General features: G+C 37.4%; 1 protein-coding gene across 1 annotated transcript; it reads right to left on the reverse strand.

The window, feature by feature from the left end:
• Positions 1–27,500, reverse strand: LOC149545515 (disease resistance protein RPV1-like). Its single transcript, XM_089790683.1, has 3 exons — positions 26,899–27,500; positions 26,047–26,816; positions 1–339 (listed from the first exon to the last, which is right to left on the reverse strand). Exons 1-2 carry the CDS (start codon positions 27,426–27,428, stop codon positions 26,048–26,050), a joined length of 1,299 nt encoding a protein of 432 aa, XP_089646809.1. The 5' UTR covers positions 27,429–27,500; the 3' UTR covers positions 1–339; position 26,047.

The raw sequence follows: 27,500 nt of genomic DNA on the forward strand, positions 1-27,500 counted from the left end.
TTTCTAGAAGCAAAATCTTATAGAGGATTGACCAAGTGGTATATACTATTCTCAAAGATAATAATTATATGATATTGTTAATAGTTATGTACTATGAACTAACCAATGAGAGTTACTATGGATGTTTTTAGAAGGATAAAAATGCTGGCCATGATGAGAAACCAGTTGGTAAAATAAGTAGGCCTTCCAGCAGCACAAAGTTGCTGGAAATTGTCCCTTGGACCTTGTTCAAGAAAACCCAGTAGACTGAAATTGCAGCAGAGAAGTAGATGGACACCACCACTGTATAACACACACATTGCTTGGACCATTTCCTGAAATTGGGAGAGCTAGAGTGACCTGCAAAACCCTCCTTCAATATTAGTATGCAAGTTCAAAACTTCTAAAATTCTACATATTCCATCGCAGAGATTTTCAGCAAAGAAAGAAAAAGAAAGTCATTCATTTACGATGAGATCAATTGGGAAGTCCAAGCTAAAAAGGCAGGACATAAAGGGTCTTTTTTTAGACCTCATAAAACCTTGAATTGTTTTCCTTAAATATACGGTAGGAATTCCCCAGACCAAACTTTGACACATGTTGAGAATGGAAGACTAATTATAACTAAACCCTAGAAACCCTCACACCTACCATCTCTATACAAGTGAAATATTTTGCTAGACCTGAATCGACTCCCTCAATACAATTCAAAATTTACCTTCAGTGAATAAGTAGAGATAAAGGTAGAGGACAATGCATAGAAAAAACTAAGAGCAAAAACATGAACAAATAAATAAAGGTTGAGCAGCAAGATTTTATATTATGATTAAAACTTATTTCCTATGGTAATAAACCTGCATTGAATACTCTATGCTATGAGTGATGAACTAGCACAGCCATGCCTAGGTCTCAACAAATACTGAACATGGTAAATTAATCCAGAGGCACAATATGCAATGTTCACATCTGTGCAAAATATGCCCCTGTTGATAAGTTGTGTTTTGGGCATGCAACAATGAATTCCAAATAATATCAAAATTCACTTTTTCAATTCTAAAGAAATCAATTTTCAACTATAAATAACAAAAAAATCAAAATGCACCCATGAATACCAGACAAAATGAAAATGCCCCTGTGGATACCAAACAAAATCAGAAATAAAAAATACATAAGCATGCCAGTATCAATTATCCAAGCAATTCACATTCCTTTTTTCTCTCAATGCTGATATCTCAAACAACACAGTATCAAATCATTGAACAGGGCCATTTCCTTTCTTTTAACATCAATTCACATCCCATACCAGACATCACTATAAGAGGTTACAGATTTAGCCTCATAACAAACCTTGTGCTCTCATTTTGTCAATAATGAAAACAGATCTTCAACCATTGTTTAAAACATGAGAGCAAGCAAACCCTACAGACAGAAAAATACCAAGACAGTTTACAAGAGAGAATGAAACCCAGGCTAGACAGATTATAGACATACATGCTCATTCCCTGAGTATTGAATTATCAAGAAAATTTAGTAATTTACAACAAATAATCGAACTCAAGCCAAACAGATTATGAACTACTTCCTGTTGGAATTATACATTAAAGCATTCAAAACAATAAAGTATAAAATGACAACAGAGGAGAAAAATTAATATCAGAGTGCACCTTAAATGTTTTAGATATGAATTTTGTGTTGCTGTACTATTTTGGGGGTTTGCAATGATACTGGATTGCAAACAGAACGTGCCTATATTTCAACAGAAAAATCAAGGACACAGTTTTGTTACATTGTTGGGTACAATGACTGAATATAACTAGGCTGACTCCGGATACCCCTTTGAATAATTCAGTTCTCCATTGAAAAGTCTCTCGCCTATTTGAACTTCAGTTTCCACAAAATGAAATTGAAGCAATTTGGCCAAATTTAAGACTCAACATAAAGTTTGTGAACAGTCCAACACAAATATCAAAGTTTGTGTACACAATGTATATTTAATTTTTAGTCCCAGTCAGATTAGAGAAAGGTAAAGTCCCAGTCACTAAACTTGAAATTTAGTTCATACAAAATTTAAAATGAAGCTCTGGTTGGCTAAATTTAGAATTCAACAGTGTACAGAACGGGTACAGTAGGGGACAAGGGGCAAGTTTCCAGGATGACATTTATTTTTTCCAATTGTGGGAACAACAAATGGATATAGCAATAAGGAAAACTAAAATATGTAGAGCAATTTTAAATATTCATATGAAAACATAGAAAAGCATGTACTTATTATTACAATAATAGATAAGACGTCTATTATTAGTTAATGGTTTTCTTGTAAATATCTTTAGCTTTAGTTTGCTTTCGTTTTTTTGCTTTCTCTGGAATAGAATGTTTCTATTCTTTACAATCGTTTCCTAAGGAAACATCGTCTCATTCTTTTGTATAAATTGACCTTTTGGTCTCTGTTATTAACAAGCAAGTATTTACCAATTACCTCGTAATATGGTATCAGAGCCTATTTCTTAATTTTTTCGAAAATTATAATTTCTTTTCCGAAATTATCAACGCTAATTTTCGAAATTATTCTATGATTCTTGCTTTCTGAAAAAAAATCCGAGTTTCAGCCAGGTTTTTTTTTTTTTCTGAAAAATCGTAATATTCTTTTCAGGTTTTTTTCCTCCAATTCGCGACCTGCAAATCGCGTCCGATTTGTTGTTGGAAACTTGCAATTTCTTGGCGGAGGGGCTCGGCCTTGCTATAAAACATGATTCTCTGCACATTGTGGTCACTCTGAAAATCGTGGTCGTTTGACATTTGTTTTACAGCTTTGCATTTTAAAAAAAACGACGAGTCCTACCATATCTGCCAATCGTTTGGCTGTCAAACACGACTTTTTTAGCTCCATCTCAGTCTGTCATTGTGCTTTGGGAAGCAGATTCGACCATTTTTTATCAAGAAATCTGAAGTTTTTTCAAGCTTTTTTCAGCTAGGGCCGTTTTTTTTTTGAAACCCTAATTTTTGGGGTCAAAAAAATATTTTGTTTGCAGATTCTTGGTGGGCTTTTCGAGAGCTCAACTGGATTGTCGTCCGTTTTTTCTGGGTGCCTCGATTTTTGTGCCTTGATTTTCGAGCCAACGGATTCAAAAAACGACAGCAAATTCCTTCTGGGTTTTTCAAGCTCTCTTCTGGGTCATTCTTTGATTCTTCTGGGTCTTCCGTATTTTTGCCTCAAAGAATGTGCCTTCACAAATTTTCACAGTTTTTCATTGAAAAACGTGCCATGGCATCTCTGACAAATATTCTACTCGAACATAATTCCAAATTCAATGGTCCCAATTATGGAACCTGGAAGCAGCGCATCATCGCAATCTTCGAATATCGAAACACCGATCAACTTGTTCTGGGTGTTAAGCAACATCCGACTTCTCCGGGTCCTAATCAAGATACATGGGATCTGAACAATCGAGAGGCAGTAATGCTTCTCAAACTATCCGTAGCTGATGACCAGCTTTCTCAGATTCCATCTAGCAAGACAGCGGCCGAAATCTGGACACATCTCAAAGGTCTTCATGAGACTTCCGACAAGAGCAGAGCCTTCTTTCTGAAAAACACTCTGTTTTCTATTGTCATGGATGAGCGCACCTCGCTCCAGGCACACCTGAATCGGATTCAGAAAATCCGTGATCAGTTACTTGCCATCGGTCACAAGATGGAGGAAGAGGATATTGTGGTAATCACTCTTCGGAGTTTACCAAATTCCTATGAGCATTTTATCGAGACTCTCAACATCAGATCTACTGGTGTTGATCTAAAGTTCACTGATCTCTGCACCCTGCTGCTTCAGCAAGATCGGTGGAAACAACAGTTCGGTAGCAGCTCCAGTTCCACCTCCACTGAGCAAGCCTTTGCTGCGAAATCCTTTCAGAAGGATAAGGGCAAGTTTCAGCAACCATCTCAGCAGAAGTCTTCTGCTCCAGCATCCGATGGTACCAAAAAGAAGAACATTCAATGCAACTACTGCCACAAGTATGGTCACATGAAGGTTGCATGTCGGAAACGCTTACTGCCCAGTCTAAGCAATCAAGTTCGCAACCCAAAGCGAACATTGCAGAGCACACTAAGCAAGCGGAATCTGCCTTTTACGCCTTCATGGCTAAAAGACCCGCAGATCATGTGTAGTCATCTGCCTGGTACATTGATTCAGGTGCCTCTCGACATTTCACTCACCGCAAAGACTGGTTTACTGACTACCAGCCTTATTCAGATTCTGTTATCTTTGGTGGTGGAGAAGAGTACACGGTTGTTGGTAAAGGCAACATTCAAATTCAGTCTGTTGGGAGGAAGCTCATATTCCTTGATGTGTACTACGTTCCAGGGATGGAACTAAATCTACTCTCGATCAGTCAGTTGCTGCGACATTCTCCACACTTGGCAGTCACCTTCAGTTAACATCAGTGCACCATCACTGATCAGGCGACTAAGTCTACTGTTGCAGTTGGTCTTGAGGATCATGGTCTTTTCAGACTTACTGATTTTGGTGATTCTCAGGACTTAACTATGGCTGCTCGGCGATCTTCCATCAGCACACTTTGGCATCAACGATATGGGCACTTAAATGTGCATTATCTCTCACAACTTGCTTGGGATGAGCTTGTTCTTGGTTTGCGAGAGATTCAAACCCAACACCTTGGAGTTTGTGACGCATGTCAGGTTGGGAAGCAACATCGCACACCTTTCCCCAATGGCGATTCTTGGCGAGCTTCTCAAGTACTTCAGCTTGTTCATGCTGATATCTGCGGCCCTATGGCCACTCATTCTATTCTTGGGTACAGGTATTTTCTATTGTTTGTAGATGATTTCAGTAGAAAAATGTGGGTGTATTTCCTTAAAAAGAAATCCGATGCATTTACTGTATTTCAGAAGTTTAAACCCTTAGTTGAAAAAGAGTCTGGGAAATCTATTATTACTCTTAGATCAAACAATGGGGGGGAATTTTGTTCTAATGTTTTCTCTAGCTTCTTGGATAGACATGGCATCCAACGCCAGTTCACCACACCCCACACGCCACAACAGAACAGTGTAGTTGAACGTCGGAACAGGACTATCACCGAGATGGCTCGTTCCATGCTCGAACATAGACATGTTCCGAAGTGTTTTTGGGCAGAAGCAGTTAACACTGCAGTTTATCTGTTGAACCGGTCACCCACAGTGGCGGTCAAAGGTAAAACTCCGGAAGAGGCCTGATCAGGTCGTAAGCCCAGAATCAGTCACCTGAAGGTTTTTGGCTCTCTTGCTTTTGTTTGGATCCCTGATGCTTCACGCACCAAGTTGGATGCCAAGAGTCAGAAACTGATGCTTGTTGGATATAGCAGTCTTCACAAAGCCTACCGCCTTATTGATGTTGAGACATCTCGTCTCATATACAGCCGCAATGTAGTCTTTGATGAGCAGCGAGGACCATTCATGCTTGTTTCTCCTATTCCTGATCCAGCAGACCAGCCTATGCAGGTTCATGATTTGGGAGTTCGGCTTCCATTAGGTCCACCTGATGGGAGGGCTCCAGTAGCTCCTACAACTCCAGTCCTACTAGTGATACCTGTACAGACACCTCCGACTTCTCCTGCAGGACCACCTCATTTTAAAGATGCTTCACCTGAGTTTGATCCAGATTCTTCTGATGAGGATCCTGCTGATCAAGCATCTCCTCGTACTACTGTTGGTCATTCTCCTCTCCGGCCTAAGTGGTGGGCTAAGACACTTGCTGATCTTCATGATGATGAGCTCATTGATGGGAGAACTGCTCAAAAAAAGAGCAAAACTACAGATTTTGTTAACTTTGCTCTTATGGCCAACATTCACAGTGTGTTTGAACCTCAAACATATTCCGAGGCTAAAGGAATTCCAGAGTGGGAACAGGCCATGCAATCTGAACACCAGAGCCTGCTGAAGAACAACACTTGGGTCCTTTCTGATCTTCCCCCAGGGAAGAAATCCATTAGCTGCAAATGGGTCTACAAAATCAAATACAAATCAGATGGTACTTTGGATAAGTACAAAGCTCGTTTAGTGGCAAAGGGCTTTTCTCAGCGTCAAGGCATTGATTATGAGGAGACCTTTGCTCCTACTGCAAAGATGAGCACCATCAGATTAGTCCTAGCCATGGTAGCACAGTTTGGCTGGAAGGTCCATCAAATGGACGTAAAGAGTGTTTTCCTCAATGGTGATCTCCATGAAGAGGTCTACATGACGCAGACTCCTGGTTTCAAGGTTGCTGGTAAAGACCATCAGGTTCTCAGATTGGTAAAAGTTCTCTATGGTTTGAAGCAGGCCCCTCGGGCATGGTACATCAAGATTGATACGTACCTCAGTGATCAAGGCTTCAAGAGGAGTTCTTCAGACTCAAATCTGTACATCAAGACTACTGACAGTGACATCATCCTTTTGGTTATCTATGTGGATGATCTGATCATCACTGGCAGATCGGCATCTTTGATTCAGGGAATCAAACAACACTTATGCCAGTCTTTTGATATGACTGACTTTGGGCTCATGCATTATTGCTTAGGTGTTGAAGTTTGGCAACAGTCTTCTAGTATATTCATCTCTCAGTCCAAATATGCCAGGGCCTTGTTAGACAAATTCCGAATGCAGGATTGCAAACCTGCATCTACACCTATGGAGAAAGGTCTCAAGCTATCAGCCAAGTCTGATTCTCCTTCCGTTGATGATACTACATATAGGCAACTAGTAGGCAGCCTCATCTACCTATCTGCTACTAGGCCTGATATCAGCTTTGCAGTCAGCTATATTTCACGCTTTATGACAGCTCCTAAGGCTGATCATTGGATGGCAGCAAAGCGTGTGCTTCGTTATGTGAAGGGCACTTCTGATTGTGGACTTCTGTATTCTCGGAGTTCTAATCCTAAACTCAGTGGGTTCACAGATTCAGATTGGGCAGGCTCTGTTGATGATAAAAAGTCAACATCTGGATATGTGTTCAGTTTGGGATCCGGTGCAGTCACATGGACCAGCAAGAAGCAGCAAGCAGTTTCTCTCTCTTCTACAGAGGTTGAATACAGAGGGACTGTTAAAGTAGGATGTGAAGCTATCTGGCTTCGTCGGATGTTTGGGGATATGCAGATGTCACCAGCAGGACCGACTACTCTGTTTGTTGATAACGAAGGCGTTATCAAGTTAGCACGGAATCCTGTCTTCCATGAATGAACCAAGCATGTGGATGTTCATTGTCATTACATACGACAGCTGGTTGAAGACGGGACTATAGATCTGCAGTATGTTCCTACCACAGATCAGATTGCAGACATTCTCAACAAGCCTCTTGGTCCTGATAAGTTTGTCAAATTCCGAGGACAGCTTGGTGTGTTAGATAGATTAACCATTAAGGGAGGGTATTACAATAATAGATAAGACGTCTATTATTAGTTAATGGTTATCTTGTAAATATCTTTAGCTTTAGTTTGCTTTCGTTTTTTTGTTTTCTCTGGAATAGAATGTTTCTATTCTTTACGATCGTTTCCTAAGGTAACATCGTCTCATTCTTTTGTATAAATTGACCTTTCGGTCTCTGTTATTAACAAGCAAGTATTTACCAATTACCTCGTAATACTTATACATGATAGAACCTTAAAATATAAAAGTTAAAGAATTTATATGTCAAATTTGTGAGACTTTAAGAGTCTAGAGTCAAATTTCCTCTAGAAATCAAAGTTCCCTAGGCGTCCCCTGTCCCCCAAGATGTTTCCGAGGTAGGCACGGGTGGAAAAATTACTGGGGATGCATTGTTGGGTAACACTAGTTCAACATGATGTTGTGGATAGTCAAAATAGAATTTTGAAATTATGTTTATCCAGGTTATGTCTTAGGTTATAGTCTAGAACAAGTAGAGAAACATTAAACCACAAGCTAGAAAATTGTCAACTTACTAATTTCCTATTTGGTTACTAATTTATCTTATCTTATCTACAACATCTTGAAAAGTATTTAGAGTGGTGTTGTGAGGTTTGCACAACATCACACAATTGCAAATGGGGACCCCCTCTTTTTGCTTTAGCAGTACAAATAGATGCTCTAGGGTGGTCTCGGTAGCAATTTTCAAGTCTCCACGCCAAAAAGATGAGCTTGGGTAATTTTGGACTGCTAGGATTTTTGAAGGCATTCTGAATCCTGTAACATTGTTGAAGGCATTCTGAATCCTGTAATTGGGCGAAATCTAGGATTTTTTGATAACCCCCTAAATCTAGAATCTATTTCTTCCATGGAAATTCCTCTAACTCAAGAATTTCTGCCCACCATGGTTGCCTTAATTTTGATTGTGATTAAATGCCTAAGTGTGAAGCAAAGATCAAGACGATGAGGGGAGGCAACTTTTGAAACATTTTAAGTTAGAGAGAAAATTTGGATGCTTGCTAGAGTTCTGGCCGGAATTCCTCTCATTCGAGCTTTTCCACCATCGATATCCTCTGTCAAGGAATCTCTGTCGAGCATTGAATCCTCCTTTTATGATGCAATTTTATGTTTGAGAAAGGAGAGAGGAGTTAGAAGATCAAATTAGTGGTGTTAAGAAACAAAATTTGAGAAAAGTTTAAACTACTAGAGATTGGTGGAATTCCTCTGATTAGAGGAATTCTGCCATGGATTTCTCAAATCTGAAAATTTTGACCTCTATATGAGGAATAAAACTGGATTGGAATGAATAACCAAGGGCTGCAAGGCAAGAATTTGGCAAGAGGCCATCAAGTGGCATCAAGGGAATGGAGTTACAATTTAAAATGTCAGAGGAGAGCCAAGAGTTGGTAGAAATCCACAGGTAAAGGAACCTTGAAGTCATTTCATGATCTTACTTTGTGCAACTTAGCATGAGAGATGATCTTAGTTGACAGAGGACTAAGTGTATGAGTGTTTCACTTTGAAACAATTGGGTGTTTAATTTTGTATATTGTAGTGGAACACAACTCATGTCAATAGGTGGTCAGAAGCCTAAAAAGTTGGTTCATAAATGAATGTGTTTGCACTTCAATGTGCAAGCACATGTAGCAAAATAATATTTTATTGATTTTATCAAGATTGGTGCATGAGAATGATTTTAATTAGATTCATTATAAGTTTTTAAAAATTTTGATAAAAATTGGTGAATAGATTACTTTAGAGATAGCAAGAGATTTACTAGCCTTATTTCTTGTGTTTACCATGGACATAAACCTTTATATAGGACAAAATTCAAGAAAAATAAATTCTAAGCAAGTTTTTTTGCCACCAATGCAACCAAATGTGAAATTAAGAAGACATTAGATTGAACAAATGTCATATTGAATTGATTAATAACCTAAGAAGTATTAATTTGTTTACAAAAGTTTCCTAATTTATCTTTTGTTAACGATTGTTTCTTTTAGACGCATAGCCTTTGTAAATCCATGTAAGACGCCTTCATCTCCTTTATTTAATACAAACATCGATTTTTCATAATTTGACGAATTCTTTAAATTTAAGTACGTAACTTTTTGTTTAAATGAATTTTTTAATAAAAATTCAATTGGAGCATTTATTTTCTAAAAATCATGGGTTTTAGAGTGCATTTTTCTTGTGCATATGATGAGATTTTTTTTGTTTAAGTTTTCAATGTTTTTAACCCTCACACCTCTAGTTGTATTTATCGCATCAGAATTTGTGCGAGATTTCTATGCAACCATGCATTTTGTTCATTGTCCAGATCACGGATCATTTTCAGGTGTTGTTTTCTACTATTGATGAAATCTATCTCTATTTTGTGGCCTGCGAAGTAACTTTTCTATATATTAATGCTCTATTCTACAAATCCATGAGCGTCAAGGGTTTTTTCGAGCCCAACAAAAATCATGTGTCATTTTTCCAAATTGATGGCTCTATTTTTCTCTACGCCTACACATACATGTGAAGACTACATATTGTGAGTTTATGTGGATTTATGTGGATTTATTTTGAAGGTTTAAATCTTTTTTCCTTCAAAAATATTTTGTTGGGTTTTAAAAAATTTTCCTTAAATTATTTGTTGGGTTCTACTATTTTTTCTAGAAAATGAAGCTTTGTATTCTCTAATCCTTCTCTTGGATTCTATTGTCTGGTTCTAATCAATTTTTCACCACAAAAATTGAATTTGGTTTTTTTCAATTTTTCTCCTTAAAAATCTTTTTTGCTTTTGCTGATTTTTCCAAAAAAAATTGGCATTATTCCTTAAAATTGCGGTCTCGGTTCATCTCACTGTCTCTGGCTCAAGGAGTAATACCTTTGTTTCAACATCACATTTAATGGCTTCTTGATCATTAACATTTTGCAGATCTAGGGAGAGTCTCAGCAGAAGCAAAAGATTCTAAAGATTTTTTGACCAAAAGACAGCAGTTAGACAATGAACATTAAGGGTATTTGGCTAATAGAATGTTTTCATTAATGGTCATAGTGACTTTGTGAACTTAATATCTTTCTAACACAGTTATTTTTGAAGTCCAAAAATTTCCAATTTTAGATAAAAATTATGCCTTGGACGCCTTCAGGTCTTAGCTCGATTTTTCAAAACTGGCAATTATATCCTTAGTCTGAACAAATTTCAAAGACGACATTTTTTTCCGATGGTTAGAACAATATTTGACAGGATAAAATTACAAAAATTTTGGACTTAGACGATTTTTTTTTGAAAATTAGATGTAACTATATAATCTCTAGCATTTTCAAAATAAAAATTTTAGATCTATTTGTTTCAGAAAATTTTTAATTTTGGTGAAAAAAATTGATTTTGTAGTGGTGAAATTAAAATTTGAAAATCGATTTTGGATGCAAGAAAAAAAAATGATTTATTTTGTAAAAAATTAAATTTACATTACAAAAATGATTTTAGTTTAAATTGCAAAAATTGGCATCAAATGAGTTACATTTGCCTTAAGGATTTAAAAAAGAAAATATTGAGAGAAAGTGGTGATTTGAAGTTAAAAAAAACGATTTTGGTTTGCATAATCTGATTTTAAATGATATTTTAATTACTAAAACATCATTAAATGAAAATGTTTAGCATCTCCAAGGCTTTATTTATTTTATTTTTGCAATTTTGGTCTTAACCAGCAATTAAAAATGCAAATTTCACTATGGCAAAATTAATATTGGGCTTAACATTCAAATCTGGGCTAGAATTGTGCACTAATTAAATTTTCTCTCCTAGGTGCAAGTCGGTTGGCTTGGTGGAGAGTGTAGAGTTGAGTATAAGAAGGTTTCCCCCTTTCCTCATTTCTCATTCTTCATGCAAGTCTCTTCCTTTCCTTGGCAATTTTGAGGCAGCCTTCTTCCATTTTGGCAATTTTTCTTTGCAAAGGGAAAGCAATTTTAGACTTAGCGATTTTTGAAGGAGCAGGTGTGAGTGCTTGGAGCAGATTAAAAGGCCTTAGTGAATTGTTTCTAGAGCAAAATTTTCCATGTTTGGTGAATTTTGAAGGCAGATTTTTATGTTTTGAGGTCTGATTTTTTTTCTTCCATAGAGAGCTATGATTTTTGCCCTAGCTGAAATTTGTGGAGCCGAACTTTGTGAAGCCGAAACTTGTGGAGGTCTGATTTTCTTGAGGAGCTGCGATTTTGCATCAAATCTGGACAAATATTATTTGGCAAAGGAAATATATGATTGAAGTCTGATTTTTTTTGGCACATGTATGAGCAATTTCAAGAAAACAGAATTCTGATTTCTTCAACTAGGGCATCATTATTTGCAAAAGGGCTTGAAATTCTTAAGTCTGATCCGAACTTCAAAGAAGACCCAGTTATTGGTAAAGGTGAATTCAATTCATTCTAGAGTTGAAAGGTGGTCCTTAAGAGGATTTCACTCCTTGTTCTTGTCTAGTTTTGTTTCTCTTGGTTCTTCTTGCATTCATCGTCCACCACTTCATCGTCCCATCTATAGGTTGAAGATTGGAGAGATAAGTGTAGAATCCATGATAGGACATTTGGCGAGGCAGAAATAAGCTAGACCACCCTAGGAATGAAGTTGGGAGATATAAGTGTAGTCCATCATAAGACAAAGAAGGGGTAGAAATGAGTGGTAGTCCCACCCGTAGGTTGAAGATTGGAGATTGATAAGTGCAGTGATAGAACTTGGCGAGGAAAAAATAAGTTAGAATCCATCGATAGAAAGAAGGTTGGAGATCGATAAGGGTAGTCCATATCACTTAGAACGAAAGGGTAGAAATAAGTGTTTAGGATGGTAGATGTTAGTGCAAGCAAGAACCCTAAGGGAACAAATACGAAGAAAGACAAAGAGGACATGACGCCCAAAACCACCTTCTTCTCAAAAATGAGGCAAATAACTGATACCAATATCGGTACAATAAACATGATATAGGTAAAAGGATAGACTAAAGGAAGGACAATCCCCCACGGCAAAGAAGATTTACAAAAGCAGGATTGGCTACACGAGGGAAAGAAAGGAGTTACCAGATCGCCTTACAATTAGCTCAAGGCTTGTTCTTTAAGTTGGCTTGGAAGATGGTGTCAGTGTGAAAATTGTAAGAGTATCACTTAGAATCATCGCACCAATGGAGGTAGCGCAACTGGAAAGCTTTCATTTGGTTAGATTCCCGTCCATTTCCTAATTTCTCCATCCATAGGAGTAGTAGCAGAGTAATAAGCATTTAGTGGTAGGAGTAGTTGAAAGTGAAAGTGATCAAGGAAAAAAGAACAAGTCAAGCAAGTGAAGTACCACCAAGTTATCTTCAAATGAATAACATAAGCCCACCTACGTGATTACCAGCAAATCACATCGATAACTGAGTTAGTATCCACAGGTGTAAGGAACATTGGAGTTTTTGCTTATGGCATCATAAGTATTAACTTTTCAAGAGAGGAATTGAGGACTTGATATTCCATATCAAGTGTCCAATTGCTAATATGTTATGTAGTGGTACAAAACTGACATCAACAGATATGCAAGATGCACTGCTTCTTGTGTTTACACATCAGATAGCCCATGACTTCATATCAATATGTGATGCATAAATTTGTGTTACTCTGATCATTTTACACCCTCTATTCAAAATGGTCAACTTTAAAGAATTCATTGTTTCTTATTCTCAGTGTTGTTTGGTTTCTTCGTCAAAAATTCCATGTCTCTTCACAGCAAACTTTAATGCACAAAACCTCTGTATGATGATGCTCAGAAGCCAATTCGAAAAACTAATATTCATGGTGGTTCCTTGTGTATTGTTGACAACTGCCTCAATATGATAGAAACATTTATGGGCCTATGCTTTATTACAACTCTATATATTCAAACACAAATGCTACATTGAGATGCCCCCATGCTCCTAACACTATCCATTTCAAGTGTCTAGCAAAGAATTGCTGATTGTGTTTTTGTGTGCTCATAATGCAAGTGTGTGAAGCTCTGAATGAGAAGGGCGAAATATTTCTATTCTATAAGGTATCCTATCTCAAAATTTCTTCCAGCTAAGGAAGCAATTGATGAGCACACGAATATACTAAGGGGGGTGAATCAGTATATTAACAAAATTTGCCAATTTAAAACTTTATCCAAACAATTAACTTCAAATGTTGATCTGAATAAATTATGCACATGAACACAATACCACAAGATTTATGTGGAAACCCAATGTGGGAGAAAACCACGATAATAAATGCTTTTTATATAAACTGTTCTTTTACAATGATTTGTAGGCTACTACATACTAGAGGCTACGACCTCTATATTTATGAGCACCGACTCACTGAAAGCTCCAACTCCCACACATTGTAGGCTCCGACCTATAGGAAGCTCCAACTCACTCTGCTTGTCTTCGTGAGCACTAACCCATTACACACAAACTTCTCTTCCACCTTGATAATGTTGCTGTTACAATTGATGATGGATGCTTCTGTTTCACAACTTCTTCATCATATGAATATATGTATTCTTCTCCCTTGAAGTCAATTTTCAATCAAGTTGTATATATAACTTTTAATTCTTCTTATACTTTCTAAAGCACTCTATGATAGATATATTAAATTAGATAAAAATCTAATTAAATACATATATTATTTTATTTCTATTTTATTCCTTTGCTCTTACTTCACTTTTATATTAAATAAATATTAGATTAAAAATCTAATTATATATATTCTTTGTTTTCAACTTGACTTCTTTTATTTCACACTGTCTTCTCCCTTTTACTATTTTTTATTTCCAATCTGCTCACTTCTGGTTCTCTGACTTCTTCTTGTCCACTTCTCACATTTCTCACAACCTCTAGTATTTATTTTTATCACATACTCATCACTTGCTTGCATTTACAAATGAATCAAGTGTTGATTTTAAGATTATTTTCCAAATGCAGATTTGAGGACTCATAAATATGAGAAAAGACATGTCTCATGAAGAGACATGTCTCCATAATTAATCATCATTAGTTAGTATAACCATATGTATAATACATATATATAAAATTATGATTTTCTATCAATAATGAATCTTATGATCATATCAATCTGACAGAAACTACATACTTAACACTCCCTCTTAGTTAGGAAGGATTGATAAAAAACATATTATCTTCTTGAGTATACAAAGAGATATCATCTCAGAATAATATTCCTAGAATGGCATATTTAAGGATATCAACATAAATCTGTCAACACACATATTATATATGGAATTTGCTACAATTCATAATGAGACTAAATTTCTCAACACTTTTCCTTTTAGTAAGGAGGGAAATTAAGCAATTATTGTAACTTTAAAATAAGTTTGAATACCACCTTAAGTGTGGTCTATAACATATTTAAATTATGGTGTTTGGCAATATCCGACCCGAAGAACAATAACAACTTTGATGGTGTCTAGCAAAATCCGGCCTAATAGCAATAACACCAATAATTTTCATGGTGTCCGGCAAGATCCAGCCTAATAACCATGATGGATATCAATGCGTCTGACAAAATCCGGCCTAATAACAATGACACCAATAATTTTTATGGTGTCTGGCAAGATCCAGCCTAATAACCATGATGGATATCAATGTGTCCGGCAAAATCCAACCTAATAACAATGACACCAATAATGTTAATGGTGTCCGGCAAGATCCAGCCTAATAACTATGATGGATATCAACATGTCCGGCAAAATCCGGCCTAATAACAATGACACCAATAACCTTCAACATTTTTGGTGTTAGAATGTTGGTCATCTATTAATAGAATCATCACCTTACAATAGTTACCTTTTGTTCGTTATCATAACTTCCAACACATTGGGACAACAACTTAAGGTAGTTTGTTATGATAATAGGTCTAGTTTGTATCATGTAAAAACTCACATGATATCCACCATGAACCAAGGCAGAGGGTGGACCCACCATAGCTACTACTACAAGGTGGAACAAAGGGTTTTGATATCATACTTCTCTCTCATAGAGAAAAGCGCATTACAAAGAATTTCTCTTAGAACTTCACCTCATAGAAAAAATATCATCTACGAAAGATTGCATCTTAAAATTTCTCCCCTTGAACACCAATCCTAGGAAATCAGGTCCTCTAGTTACTTCCCCAAAAACTCTCTTTACCCAAGGATGCCTATCAAATTCACTCTGAATCTAATATCAATCTTTAGATTTTCTAGTGATAAGTCAATACTTCCTCATAATATACATAGGAGTAGGCCCATTAACATCATGCAGTCACCCACATGTATTTCTAGACTCATGCAGTCACCCACATGTATTTCTAGACTCCCTCTGAGTATCAATCTTCTAGGCTCTTGCATTGCCTTCAAAAAAGTGTCATACTCCCTCTTAATGTAGAAGACTCATAATCTCAATCATCAAAGATATTTTCTTCAAGAGCCTCACTTTATCTAGCTTGATCACAACTTCTTTTAAGTTATTGTCATAAGCTACCTAATGTGTCATTCTTCTTTTTCTGCAAGATCTACTTCACATACACAAGAAAAGATCAAGGCAAATAACTCTTATAGTATGTGTAGAATTACAAGTAATAAGAAAGTAAATATAATAATCAAAGATAATGAATACTTATCTGCACATTAACATTCTTGATACAAGTTGCTCCAATGAAGGTCCTTATACATCAAACAAGAAAATGCCTCCAATGAAGAATGAAACATTGGTTAAGGTAATCATTTACCCCTAGCCCGCCTCCACCCCACAATGTACAATTCCCACATACTCATTATTATTAATTTGAACCATAAAATAGTCTAGAACACTTCCACTTGTAGATGGATTATATTCATATTCAGTCTTCTCAAGATGATCCTTGTGTATGTGTCAGTCTCCCTCTCAATCTCCCTCTTTTCCCTTTTACTTGGCTCTATAATATGAATCAAAAAGGATTATATTCAGTATAGAGATGTACTATATAAGGGTTGATGTTTCTATTCTTCATATGCTTATCCATTTGAGATCTCATTTCTGATCCAAGTAATACGATGAGTGATAGTTAATCTGAACTCTTATATTATAGTCTCTGAGATACGTTATGCTTATTGAAGGTTCTTGAGGTGCCATTTCTCAAGAAATCTCTCTAAATTCATGTATCAATAACTTCATAAATGTATCTCAAGTTGAGCACTTGATTTGTCTTAAAGTCAAGATAGAATCTTTCTTTCAATCAGTTCCATCATAATGATAATTCTCTAACCATCTTGTAACCAGAATACATCTATTTAGTAATTTTATCTCACATACTCATATTTTGTTTTAAGAGTTGGAATATTTCTTCCAATTTGCTTTTGGAGTGAGCCTGTAATCTGTCAGTGATCCCATTGTATGTATGCATGATCACTGTCATCCCTGTTGGCAAACATTATTAAAACGGATCACATAGTTCCTATCTTAGCTGCATTGATTGTATTCTTGTCCAATTGACACAAAAGATCCTCTTTACACATTCACTGCAGGTATTTATTTATTTTTTATTAAAAAAATTCAATGCAACACTTAATCTCATGCAGGAAAAGCATGATCCATTTTGTTTCTTCAATGTTCAAACAATGGATTCAATATGAGAAGAGCTCGCCGCTCCTCGCTTGCACATCATTTCCTTGTATGTAAAAAAGATATGAATATGAGGGGATGCGACTTGGTAAGACTTTACTCCCTCTATTCCTCTTAGCTTTGGGCAATAGCGATTATCAGTATCCTTAAAAATTACTTCTTTAGCAACATCTTGATACTGATATCCCAGAATGCTGGAATATATTGATAATAATCTTAATTTGTTGAAATTGATACTATACAAGGTATGGCCTCTCAAATGAACAGATGCAAGAATAGATAGATATGAAGTAGAGTTTCTAAGCCGATGTATTCTAAAAGTTTCTAAGTCGATGTATTCTAAAGGTTTCCAGACTCGAGTGTAGATTCTTGTCTTCCCTTATCCTTTGTGCTGATTCGGGTGTTAGTTATTACCTCTCTCATTTGTTTGATGGGTAGTACTACTTGCTGGAGATAATGAATTCCAATAATGATAGAAGACAGTCTCGATTAGATCGATGTCAGAAAGCACAAAACTCTCGTATAGGCTAGAAACATAATGACACTGAGATTGTAGATGATGATAATCAGGCAGTTAGAATACTTTGTTTGTAGACTGATATTTATTGCACAGGTTCCTTCTACAGTAAATAACTAAGAAAAGTAATCATACTGATGAACAGCAGCAGCACAGCATGAATTTTTGATAGTGTCTATATTTGTTAATGTTCATGAACCTTTGACAGCGTTTGAATGAAATCAATAAGCCACTGATAAATCTGTGGCTATACAATAATCCAAAAGATGTAGGGATAATCTGAGCAGTGGAAGTATTGACTATAGACGAAATTAAGAAGAATAAGAACATCAGAAGAAGATGAATTTCAGAAGAGCACAAATCTTATCTATATTGGCAGATATGTTGGTAAATAAATCTGTCTTGTAATCAAAATTTGATTAGAAAAGACAAAACATGATATTCTTAAACTCCATCAGTGGATCTCCCTAATCGGTATTCTGCAGAGAGCTGTCTGAGAACATATAAGGACAAAAAATTCAAGGATTCGATAAAAGGCAAAAACTCTATTTTATAGAGAATTCATACTTCAGAAAAGATAGAATGAAGATTGTCATTTAAACGGTTCCTTATAATCTGTTATTTGCGTCAGCGCTCAATGCTTTAATGAATTAATCACCCAATGATATTAATAGAGTAGTTGTTTTGGTTATGTTTTGAAATGGTTTATGGTTACTTGAAATGACACATCTCGTGTATTAGTTAAGCTGATGGTAACTGTAGCAAACTGAAACTATAGTCCATAATCAACCATGCCAGAATAGATTAGGGAGAGCTGCAATCATGTTTTATTTATTTTTAATTATCATTATTTTATTTTGGTGAGTCCACATCGAATTGCAGAGCCACGGGTCAATGATTGGACCCAGATTCATTTCCAAGAGCCAACAATTATACTCAGCAGAGTTGAGCCTATCATTTAAGCGTTTGACATTCCATTTTATTAGTCATGTGAGATATCGGCAGTCTTCATTTTCCCTCAAGGGTTATTCTTCATTTTGGTGTTTAAAAACATACAATCCAGGTTCTTATTACATACAAAGAAAATGTTGATAGAAGTTCAAGCTTGGTATTTTCAAAAACATGTTCTACAAAGTGGCATCATCTTCAGAGAAATAACCAGCAATCACCATGTGTCACATCCAAGTCTGGCGCATCCAATGAGAGGTAATTATCCCCAGTTTATGAATTGGTTCTCTTCAGTAATTGTTGTGCAAAATAGGAGCGCAATTATTTCTTCCTCCTGGTTCGCTGAAGAATATACTTATTTATCTCCGATGATGTGGGATCTACCTTTTGTATCTATCTGCTTAAATAACTTATTTCTGTTACTTACATTTGCATAATGATGGAAGGAAATTGGGTCCTTTTATTCAATATAGATGTTCGTTAGGAAAAATTATTTGAGAAGTCCCTGACAAATTTTCAGGCTTTCTTTTCCATGGTGATGTATGTGAATGTGAACACCATGGTGGGATGTTCCTAGGACATAGAGAATTGTGTAACAAAACACATGCAGTTGTGTGCCATTTGTGAAGATGCCTAAGGATGGACTCTAGTGGTCAATCAAAGGGCTTCATGGCAGAATTACATGTTCAAACTCTACCAAACCTATCGGCTCTACACTTGCACCCTGCCTTGGTGCAAACGCTAGTATATATATGAGATATATAAATAATGTTGGAAATTAAACGTCAACGCTTGCAGGTTGTCCTCGAGCCCTACGCCCATCTACCGTATCAGGTCACCGCAGGCATCCATGAACGGCAGGCATTTATTTTTGGTAGGTGAAGTTTTTCAAATTCTAAAAAGAGGGGGAAAATGGAATGTGACAAAAGGGAATGTTTATTCATTCATTCATGCAGTTAGATTATTCAGAGTTTCAGTTCAGCAGAGCAGAGAAAAGGAAGAAGAAGAAAATGGTCAGCAGATCCACTTGTTGCAGAGACAGAAGGAAGTATGTTCAGTGTCTCCAGTTGCACGTGACTCCTCTGTTCATTCTGTGAGTTGGTTGTTGTTTTGTTTTGTCCTGTTGAAGCAATGATTGCTCCAGGCACCTTTGTATGCAGCCATTAGAGCTGCAAGTTTAAAAGTTTATTGAAGTTTGAAGTATTATCAGTTTAGGGTTATTTTAGGATTTTCTGGTTGAAGCCGAATGCTCCCAGATTTTGTAATAGTTTAATGAAGATTGAATAGAAAGCAAGCAGGCATACTTGAATCTATCTTCCTCTTCTATTCATTACATTTGACAAGTTCGTTTGAAAGGTTAAAGCTTTGAGTTTCTGGTTTTAATGGTGAAAGCATTCACGTTGAATTTCTCTAAGTTATAATATTTCAGTTGAAACAGAACACTCGGCATCTACTACATTTGTGTGTGCCAAGCTCTTCTTGTGCCGAGCATTTCCTTTGTAAGCCAAGTTCACTCGGCATCCATTAGTGTGGAGCTTTCTCCTTTGTGTACTGAGCTTACTCGGCTTCCTTGTGCCGAGCTAACTCGGCACCTATTTTCTATCTGTCACTCGGCACCTACTTTCTTTCTGGCACTCGGCACCTTCAGGTGCCGACCAAAACTGGCACTCGGCACCTTCATGTGCCGAGCAAATATTTAAGTGCCGAGCAAAGTTTTTTGAGTTAGGGTTGTGAGATTTAAATATTTTAACTTATATTTCTCACATGGTATCAGAGCTTTGAGGCCCCACATCTACAGTGAGTTAGGGCATTTGTTTTCTTGGGATATTTGACATGGCAAGAGATGCAGGAAAGATATGGCAGCAGCCACCATCCTTTAATGGACATAATTATGATACATGGGCAAAAAAGATGAAGACCATAATGGTTGCAAATGATTTATGGAAGTTTGTGGTCAATGGATTCAATGATGTGACTGATCCAACTCAGTATGCTGCCCTCACAAATGCACAAAAGACTCATTTGAAAGAGTCAAAGAGGAAAGATGCAAAGGCATTAAGTCTTATTGAAGCAGCAATGACAGAGACAGTATTCCCAAAGATTGCATCAGCAAATTATGCAAAGGAAGCATGGGATATCCTTGAGACGAACTTCAAGGGGATTGATAAAGTTCGTACAATAAAGCTCCAGAACATAAGGAGGGAGTTTGAGAACCTTCAGATGAAGGAAAATGAATCAGTTGCAGACTTCAGTTCAAGGACCTCCAATGTGATTAACCAACTGAAGTCAAATGGAGAAGACTATCAAGAGCAGAGGATAGTGGAAAAGATATTGAGGAGTTTACCTCATAAATATGACAATTTGGTCATGACCATAGAAAAGGCAAAAGACCTCACTGTTTTGACAATGGATGAGTTGATAGGTACACTTCAAACCCATGAGCATAGGATCAACAGATCTACTTCTTCATCTTCCCAAGAGCAAGCATTCAAAGCTCAGTCAAATCCAAAAGGAAGGGGGAGAGGAAGAAATGGCTCAGGCAGGAATTCCAGAGGCAAAGGTCGAGAAAATGAAGGACAAAGGAATGCTGCAGCAGAAAGCTCAGAAAAAGCAGATGGAGCAAGTAGCTCTCAAAATACCTCAAGAGGAGGTAAGAAAAACTACAACTCAAATAAGAGCAATGTAGACTGCTACTACTGTCATAAATATGGGCATTATGCAAATGAATGCTGGAAGAAGCAGAATGATCAGTCAGGACAAGCAAATGTGGCTGATGTTAACATGGGAAGTGGAAATAATGCCACTACCTTCATCATGTGTAATGTTGGTGAAGAAGGAAGCCCTGAGGTTCTGTACCTCGATAGTGGATGTAGCAACCACATGAGTGGCAATGAAACTTTGTTTTCATTCATTGACAAGAGTTTCAAATCTGAGATTAAGATGGGTAACAATGGAACCCTACCAGTTGTGGGCAAAGGATCTATTATGGTCCGCACCAAGAAAGGTGAGAAGAAGGAAATACAAAATGTGTATTTTGCCCCTGGTATGAAGCACAATTTGATGAGCATTGGTCAGCTCATTCAAAATGGATACAAAGTGCTAATGGAAAATGACAGGTGTGTCATTCATGAAAAGGATGGGAGCAAGAACTTACTTGCAGCAGTTCAAATGACAAAGAACAGAATCTTTCCCTTGAGGATTGATACATGTTTCTCATCTCAAGTTAGTGCTGCACCTCCCACACAATCAGCTCTAAGGAGTGTGATTGAAGACCCTTCACGGTTGTGGCACCTTAGGTATGGTCATCTTGGCTATGCTGGTTTAAATTTATTGTCAAATAAAATAATGGTAGATGGTTTGCCACGTGTAGGAAATTCTTGTGACAAGTGTGAGGCTTGTATTTTGGGTAACCAACATAGGCTTCCCTTTAATTTTGGAAATTCTAGGAGGGCTAAATATCCATTAGAGTTAGTGCATACCGACCTAGTCGGTCCTATGCAAGTTACTTCCATTAGGGGGAGTACTTATTTCATGACATTCATTGATGATTTCAGTCATAGGACATGGGTGTATTTCTTAAAGAATAAATCTGAAGCATTTGATAAATTTGTAAAATTTAAAGCCCAGGCTGAAAAAGAATGTGGACACTATATCTAGGTCCTAAGATCAGATAGAGGAAGGGAGTATACCTCCAATTCTTTTGTAAACTTTTGTAGGAAACATGGCATAAAGAAAGAGCTCACAGCCAGCTATACACCACAGCAGAATGGAGTGGCTGAAAGAAAGAACAAGACCATTGATGAAATGGCAAGGAGCATGATGAAAGAGAAAAGTCTCCCAACTGAATTTTGGGGAGAAGTTGTGGCAACAACAGTTTACCTAATTAATAGGTGTCCTACAAAGGCAATCTGTGACAAAATTCCAATGGAAGCATGGTCACGAGGAAGATGGACAGTTGAACACCTAAGGATGTTTGGATGTGTTGCATATGCACATGTGCCTAAAGAGCAAAGGCAGAAATTGGATGACAAAGGTGTGAAATGTATTTTTACAGGGTACAGCTCAGAATCAAAGGCATACAGATTGTATGACCCATTGAACAACAAGATGACTCTTTCAAGAGATGTGGAATTTCTTGAAAATCAGTCTTGGTATGGTCCAACTAATGAGTCACCGAGCACTTCAAGTAAAGTGCCAATTATGAGTAAAGAAGATGCTGATAAACAGCAAGAAGGAGCAAATAAAAGAAAAGGCAAGCAGGTTCAGTCAATGCCGAGCTCCTCTTGGCATGACCGAGTGTCAGTGTTGAGTACCAGTGAAGACCGAGCTAGTCGGCAATGCAGCAGCAGTGAAGATTCTGATCCTACACTCTCCTCCCTATTACCAAGAAAGACCAAGAGTCTTAGGGAGATATACCAAGATGAAAGGTATGAAGATTATGATGAGAGTGTTAATTTTGCATTATTTTCTCATAGTGATCCAATATATTTTGAAGAAGCTATTAAGGAGAAGAAATGGTGTAAGGCCATCGATGAGGAAATAGATGCTATAGAAAGAAATGAGACATGAGAGCTAACTGAATTGCCTCTCAAGAAGCAAGTGATTGGAGTGAAATGGGTCTATAATACCAAATGCAATGCTGAAGGCAAAATTGACAAGCATAAGGCAAGGCTGGTAGTCAAGGGCTACAAACAGCAATATGGAAGAGACTATGATGAGACATATGCCCGTGTTGCAAGAATGGAAACCGTGCGTGTTGTCATAGCAATTGCAGCTCAGCACAAGTGGAAGGTATTTCAAATGGATGTGAAGTTCGCCTTCTTAAATGGTGTATTGAAGGAAGAAGTATATGTGGAGCAACCACCTGGTTATGAAGTTGCAGGTGACGAGAACAAAGTATATAGATTGAAGAAAGCTCTTTATGGGCTCAAGCAAGCTCCACGGGCATGGTACAGTAGAATTGACTCATATTTGATGAGCAATGGCTTTAGCAAAAGCAATGGTGAGCCCACTCTTTACATCAAGGCAACAGATGGTAATGCATTGATTGTTGTCTTATATGTAGATGACTTGATTTTTACTGGTAATGACAAGGCTCTAATTGGTGAGTTTAAAGAGGCCATGAAAAGTGAATTTGAAATGACAGACCTAGGTCTCTTGAAGTACTTTCTAGGCATAGAAGTAAAACAAATGCATGATGGCATATTCATCTCTCAAGAAAAGTATGCAAGGCAGATCTTGGAGAGATTTAAAATATAGAACAGTAAGGCAGCCCCCACACCAACAGCAGTAGGTCTGAAGTTGAGCAAGGAAGACTCTACCAAAAGAGTAGATCCAACATTATACAAGAGTATGGTTGGAAGTCTAATGTATTTGACTGCAACTCGGCCAGACCTAATGCATGCAGTAAGTCTGATTTCCAAATTTATGGAAACACCAAAGGATTCCCATTGGCAAGCGGGAAAGAGGATCCTAAGGTATGTGAAAGGTACCAAGGGATTTGGAATTTTGTATACTGCAAATGTTGATTTCAAGTTGGTGGGATACACAGATAGTGATTGGGTTGGAAGTATAGATGATAGGAAGAGCACTTCCGGATACATGTTTCATATGGGATCGGGTGCAATTTCATTAGCATCCAAGAAGCAACCTATCGTTGCTCAATCTACAGCACAGGCTGAATACATAGCAGAAAATGCAACAGCATGTCAAGCTATTTGGTTAAGGAGGATTTTGAATGATTTGAATGAAAGGCAAGAGGATGGAACCACAATTTATTATGACAACATCTCATCAATTGCATTGTCTAAGAATCCAGTCTTCCATGGGAGAAGCAAACATATTGAGACTAGATATCACTTCATCAGAGAGTTGGTGGAGAATGGGGATATCAAAATGGAATTTTGCAAGTCTGAACAGCAGCTAGTAGATATTTTCACCAAGCCATTAGGCATTGGAACTTTTGTAGACTTAAGAGAGAGTCTTGGTGTAGTTGATTTGGATCAGTTGTGATCCTTGCTTGTTTGGCTCGGGACAAAGGGGGAGTGTTGGAAATTAAACGTCACCGCTTGCAGGTTGTCCTCGAGCCCTACACCCATCTACCCTGTCAGGTCACCGCAGGCATCCATGAACGGCAGGCATTTATTTTTGGTAGGTGAAGTTTTCCAAATTCTGAAAAGAGGGGGAAAGTGGAATGTGACAAAAGGGAATGTTTATTCATTCATTCATGTAGTTAGATTATTCAGAGTTTCAGTTCAGCAAAGCAGAGAAAAGGAAGAAGAAGAAAGTGGTCAGCAAATCCACTTGTTGCAGAGACAGAAGGAAGTATGTTCAATGTCTCCAGTTGCAAGTGACTCCTCTGTTCATTCTGTGAGTTGGTTGTTGTTTTGTTTTGTCCTGCTGAAGCAGTGATTGCTCCAGGCACCTTTGTATGCAGCCATTAGAGCTGCAAGTTTAAAAGTTTATTGAAGTTTGAAATATTATCAGTTTAGGGTTATTTTAGGGTTTTCTAGTTGAAGCCGAATGCTCCCAGATTTTGTAATAGTTTAATGAAGATTGAATAGAAAGCAAGCAGGCATACTTGAATCTATCTTCCTCTTCTATTCATTACATTTGACAAGTTCATTTGAAAGGTTAAAGCTTTGAGTTTCTGGTTTTAATGGTGAAAGCATTCGCGTTGAATTTCTCTAAGTTATAATATTTCAGTTGAAACAGAACACTCGGCACCTACTGCATTTGTGTGTGCCGAGCTCTTCTTGTGCCGAGCATTTCCTTTGTAAGCCGAGCTCACTCAGCATCCATTGGTGTTGAGCTTTCTCCTTTGTGTACCGAGCTTACTCGGCTTCCTTGTGCCGAGCTAACTCGGCACCTATTTTCTATCTGTCACTCGGCACCTACTTTCTTTCTGGCACTCGGCACTTTCAAGTGCCGACCAAAACTGGCACTCGGCACCTTCATGTGCCGAGCAAATATTTAAGTGCCGAGCAAAGTTTTTTGAGTTAGGGTTCTGAGATTTAAATGTTTTAACTTATATTTCTCACAAATAATATATGACAAATATTGTATATGGAATAATTAACTTATATTGTGTGTGTGTGTATGTATAAATCTTGTTATTTAATCATTATAATATATTGAGAGTATATTACTTGTGGTATAACTAATATCACATATATATTCATTTATATAATAACTTAGAAAACACATAAAATATCCACAAATGCTATTAGAAATTACAGAAGAGATTAATCAATCCTATGTTTTTAACATGGGGCAATGATGCTTCGAAAGGATACACAACATTCTAAACTACAGATAGAACATACCTTTGTTCTACACATCCATTAATAAGCATACTACAGCAAGCCCAATTTTCCAAAAAACTTATAATTTCATAATGCAAACCCTTTAACACAGAAATGGAAATGTGTCCTTATCTGATAAATGGGGAAACAAAAAACTCTTTGAAAATGCAGGCTACAATGGCCATCAATATAGTCGGACTTTAAAGAAGAAAAATGATAAACCAATCTAACATCTCCATCTCCATTCAATTCAATGTAAAACAGAGAGTAAATGTGTATGTACCTCAGTTTAGCACAGAGTAATAGCGCTGCCCCAAACTTTTGATGACTAATGGCAAGCCACGGGCAACTCTGCAATGGAGTTCAACTATATCTTCATGTCCCTGGGGTGGATGTGGTTGGCGAAATGCATGCCAACAGAAGAGTTCTCTCGCATAAGATGCGTCGAGTACTCTCATCTCATAAATTATAGCCCCTTTTAATGACTTCAAAATTTTGGTATCACGGCATGTTACAATTATCTGCGCCCCATGATTTAGAAACTTGTTCACTGCGAGCGCTTCCAATTGGTAAGCATTGTCCACGCCATCTATAATAATCAATGGTTTTGAATGTAAACACTCAATCTGAGATGTGAGAGTCTCTATCCCAAAGTCTTCTCTTGGCCCGCTGGGTCGAAAGCTAATGCTGGAAAGTGGCAGAGGCATAATTACGTCGCGCACAAGTTTTTCTCGCATTTCCATCATTTTTTTAGTTCGGTGTGCCTGGCCTACATCAGATAAGAAAGTTGATTTGCAAAATGTAGAATGTTTGAGGTTGTAAAATTGTTTGGCAAGAACTGTTTTCCCCACTCCAGCCTCTCCTACTATCCCCACAATCTTGCCGTTTCTATTTTTTCTGTCTGTAATCGACGACATGTTGACCTCAAGCTCTATAATGGCCTTATCCAGTCCAACCAGATATTCTGCAACTGTTAACTTTCGGGTTCTTCTAGCCTTGATCACTTCTTTAATCACAATATCGACAGTATTTGTGCATAAAGCGCCCAGATTCCTGTTTAGAAACCACAACGGTGACGAAAACCGACAAATTTGCAAAATAAAGATATAAAAATAAATTTTAAAACCAGGCTTACCCATTACGCGAATCGAATTCTATACCAGGGATCAATGAGGTATTGTGAAGGGCATTTTTCCATTGTTCATGCATGCTGATGTATCTGCTATCTTTTGCATATGCAGCGAATACAGTGGCATATATGCCCTCTTCAATGGACCGAAGCTCAGAAGGTGCCACATCGTAAAACATGGGAATTATTCTGGCCTCTGGTTTCAGCATGAGCAGAAGCTCAGCTAAACACGAGGGGGAGTTGGCATAACCCTTCCAGAAAATAGGAACATGCACCGAAGAGTTGTCAATGGCTTTTTGTATATCGGCAGGTACAGAACATTCCACTCGTATAACTCTTGAATCCAGATAAACTTTCAACCCTAGATATCGTAACATCTGCTGAAGGACGGTAGTCACTATCTCTAAACCTGGGCCGTGATAGTTAATAAACACATCATAATCAGGAAAACATGGATCAGGCAGAGATGGAGGTTCCATTTTACGGCTCTTCTTGGCTAAAGAGTCGAATGTCATAGGAGAAGAAGACGAAGACATTATTTCCCGATCTCGCTTGGCTGAAGAGGGGAGGAACGCAATAGAACTGCGATTCAACTCTCAGAAGAGAAG

This window comes from Cupressus sempervirens, chromosome 7, assembly GCF_028749045.1.
Source record: "Cupressus sempervirens isolate cs-2001-9-10 chromosome 7, ASM2874904v1, whole genome shotgun sequence".
NCBI lineage: Eukaryota > Viridiplantae > Streptophyta > Pinopsida > Cupressales > Cupressaceae > Cupressus > Cupressus sempervirens.

What these genes read in the sequence shown, in the direction of transcription:
- LOC149545515 (XM_089790683.1), bottom strand. Translation starts at nt 27,428, where the DNA reads ATGTCTTCGTCTTCTTCTCCTATGACATTCGACTCTTTAGCCAAGAAG. An exon ending in GAATTCGATTCGCGTAATGG is followed by an intron (nt 26,817 to 26,898) that starts GTAAGCCTGGTT and finishes GTTTCTAAACAG; the next exon opens with GAATCTGGGCGCTTTATGCA.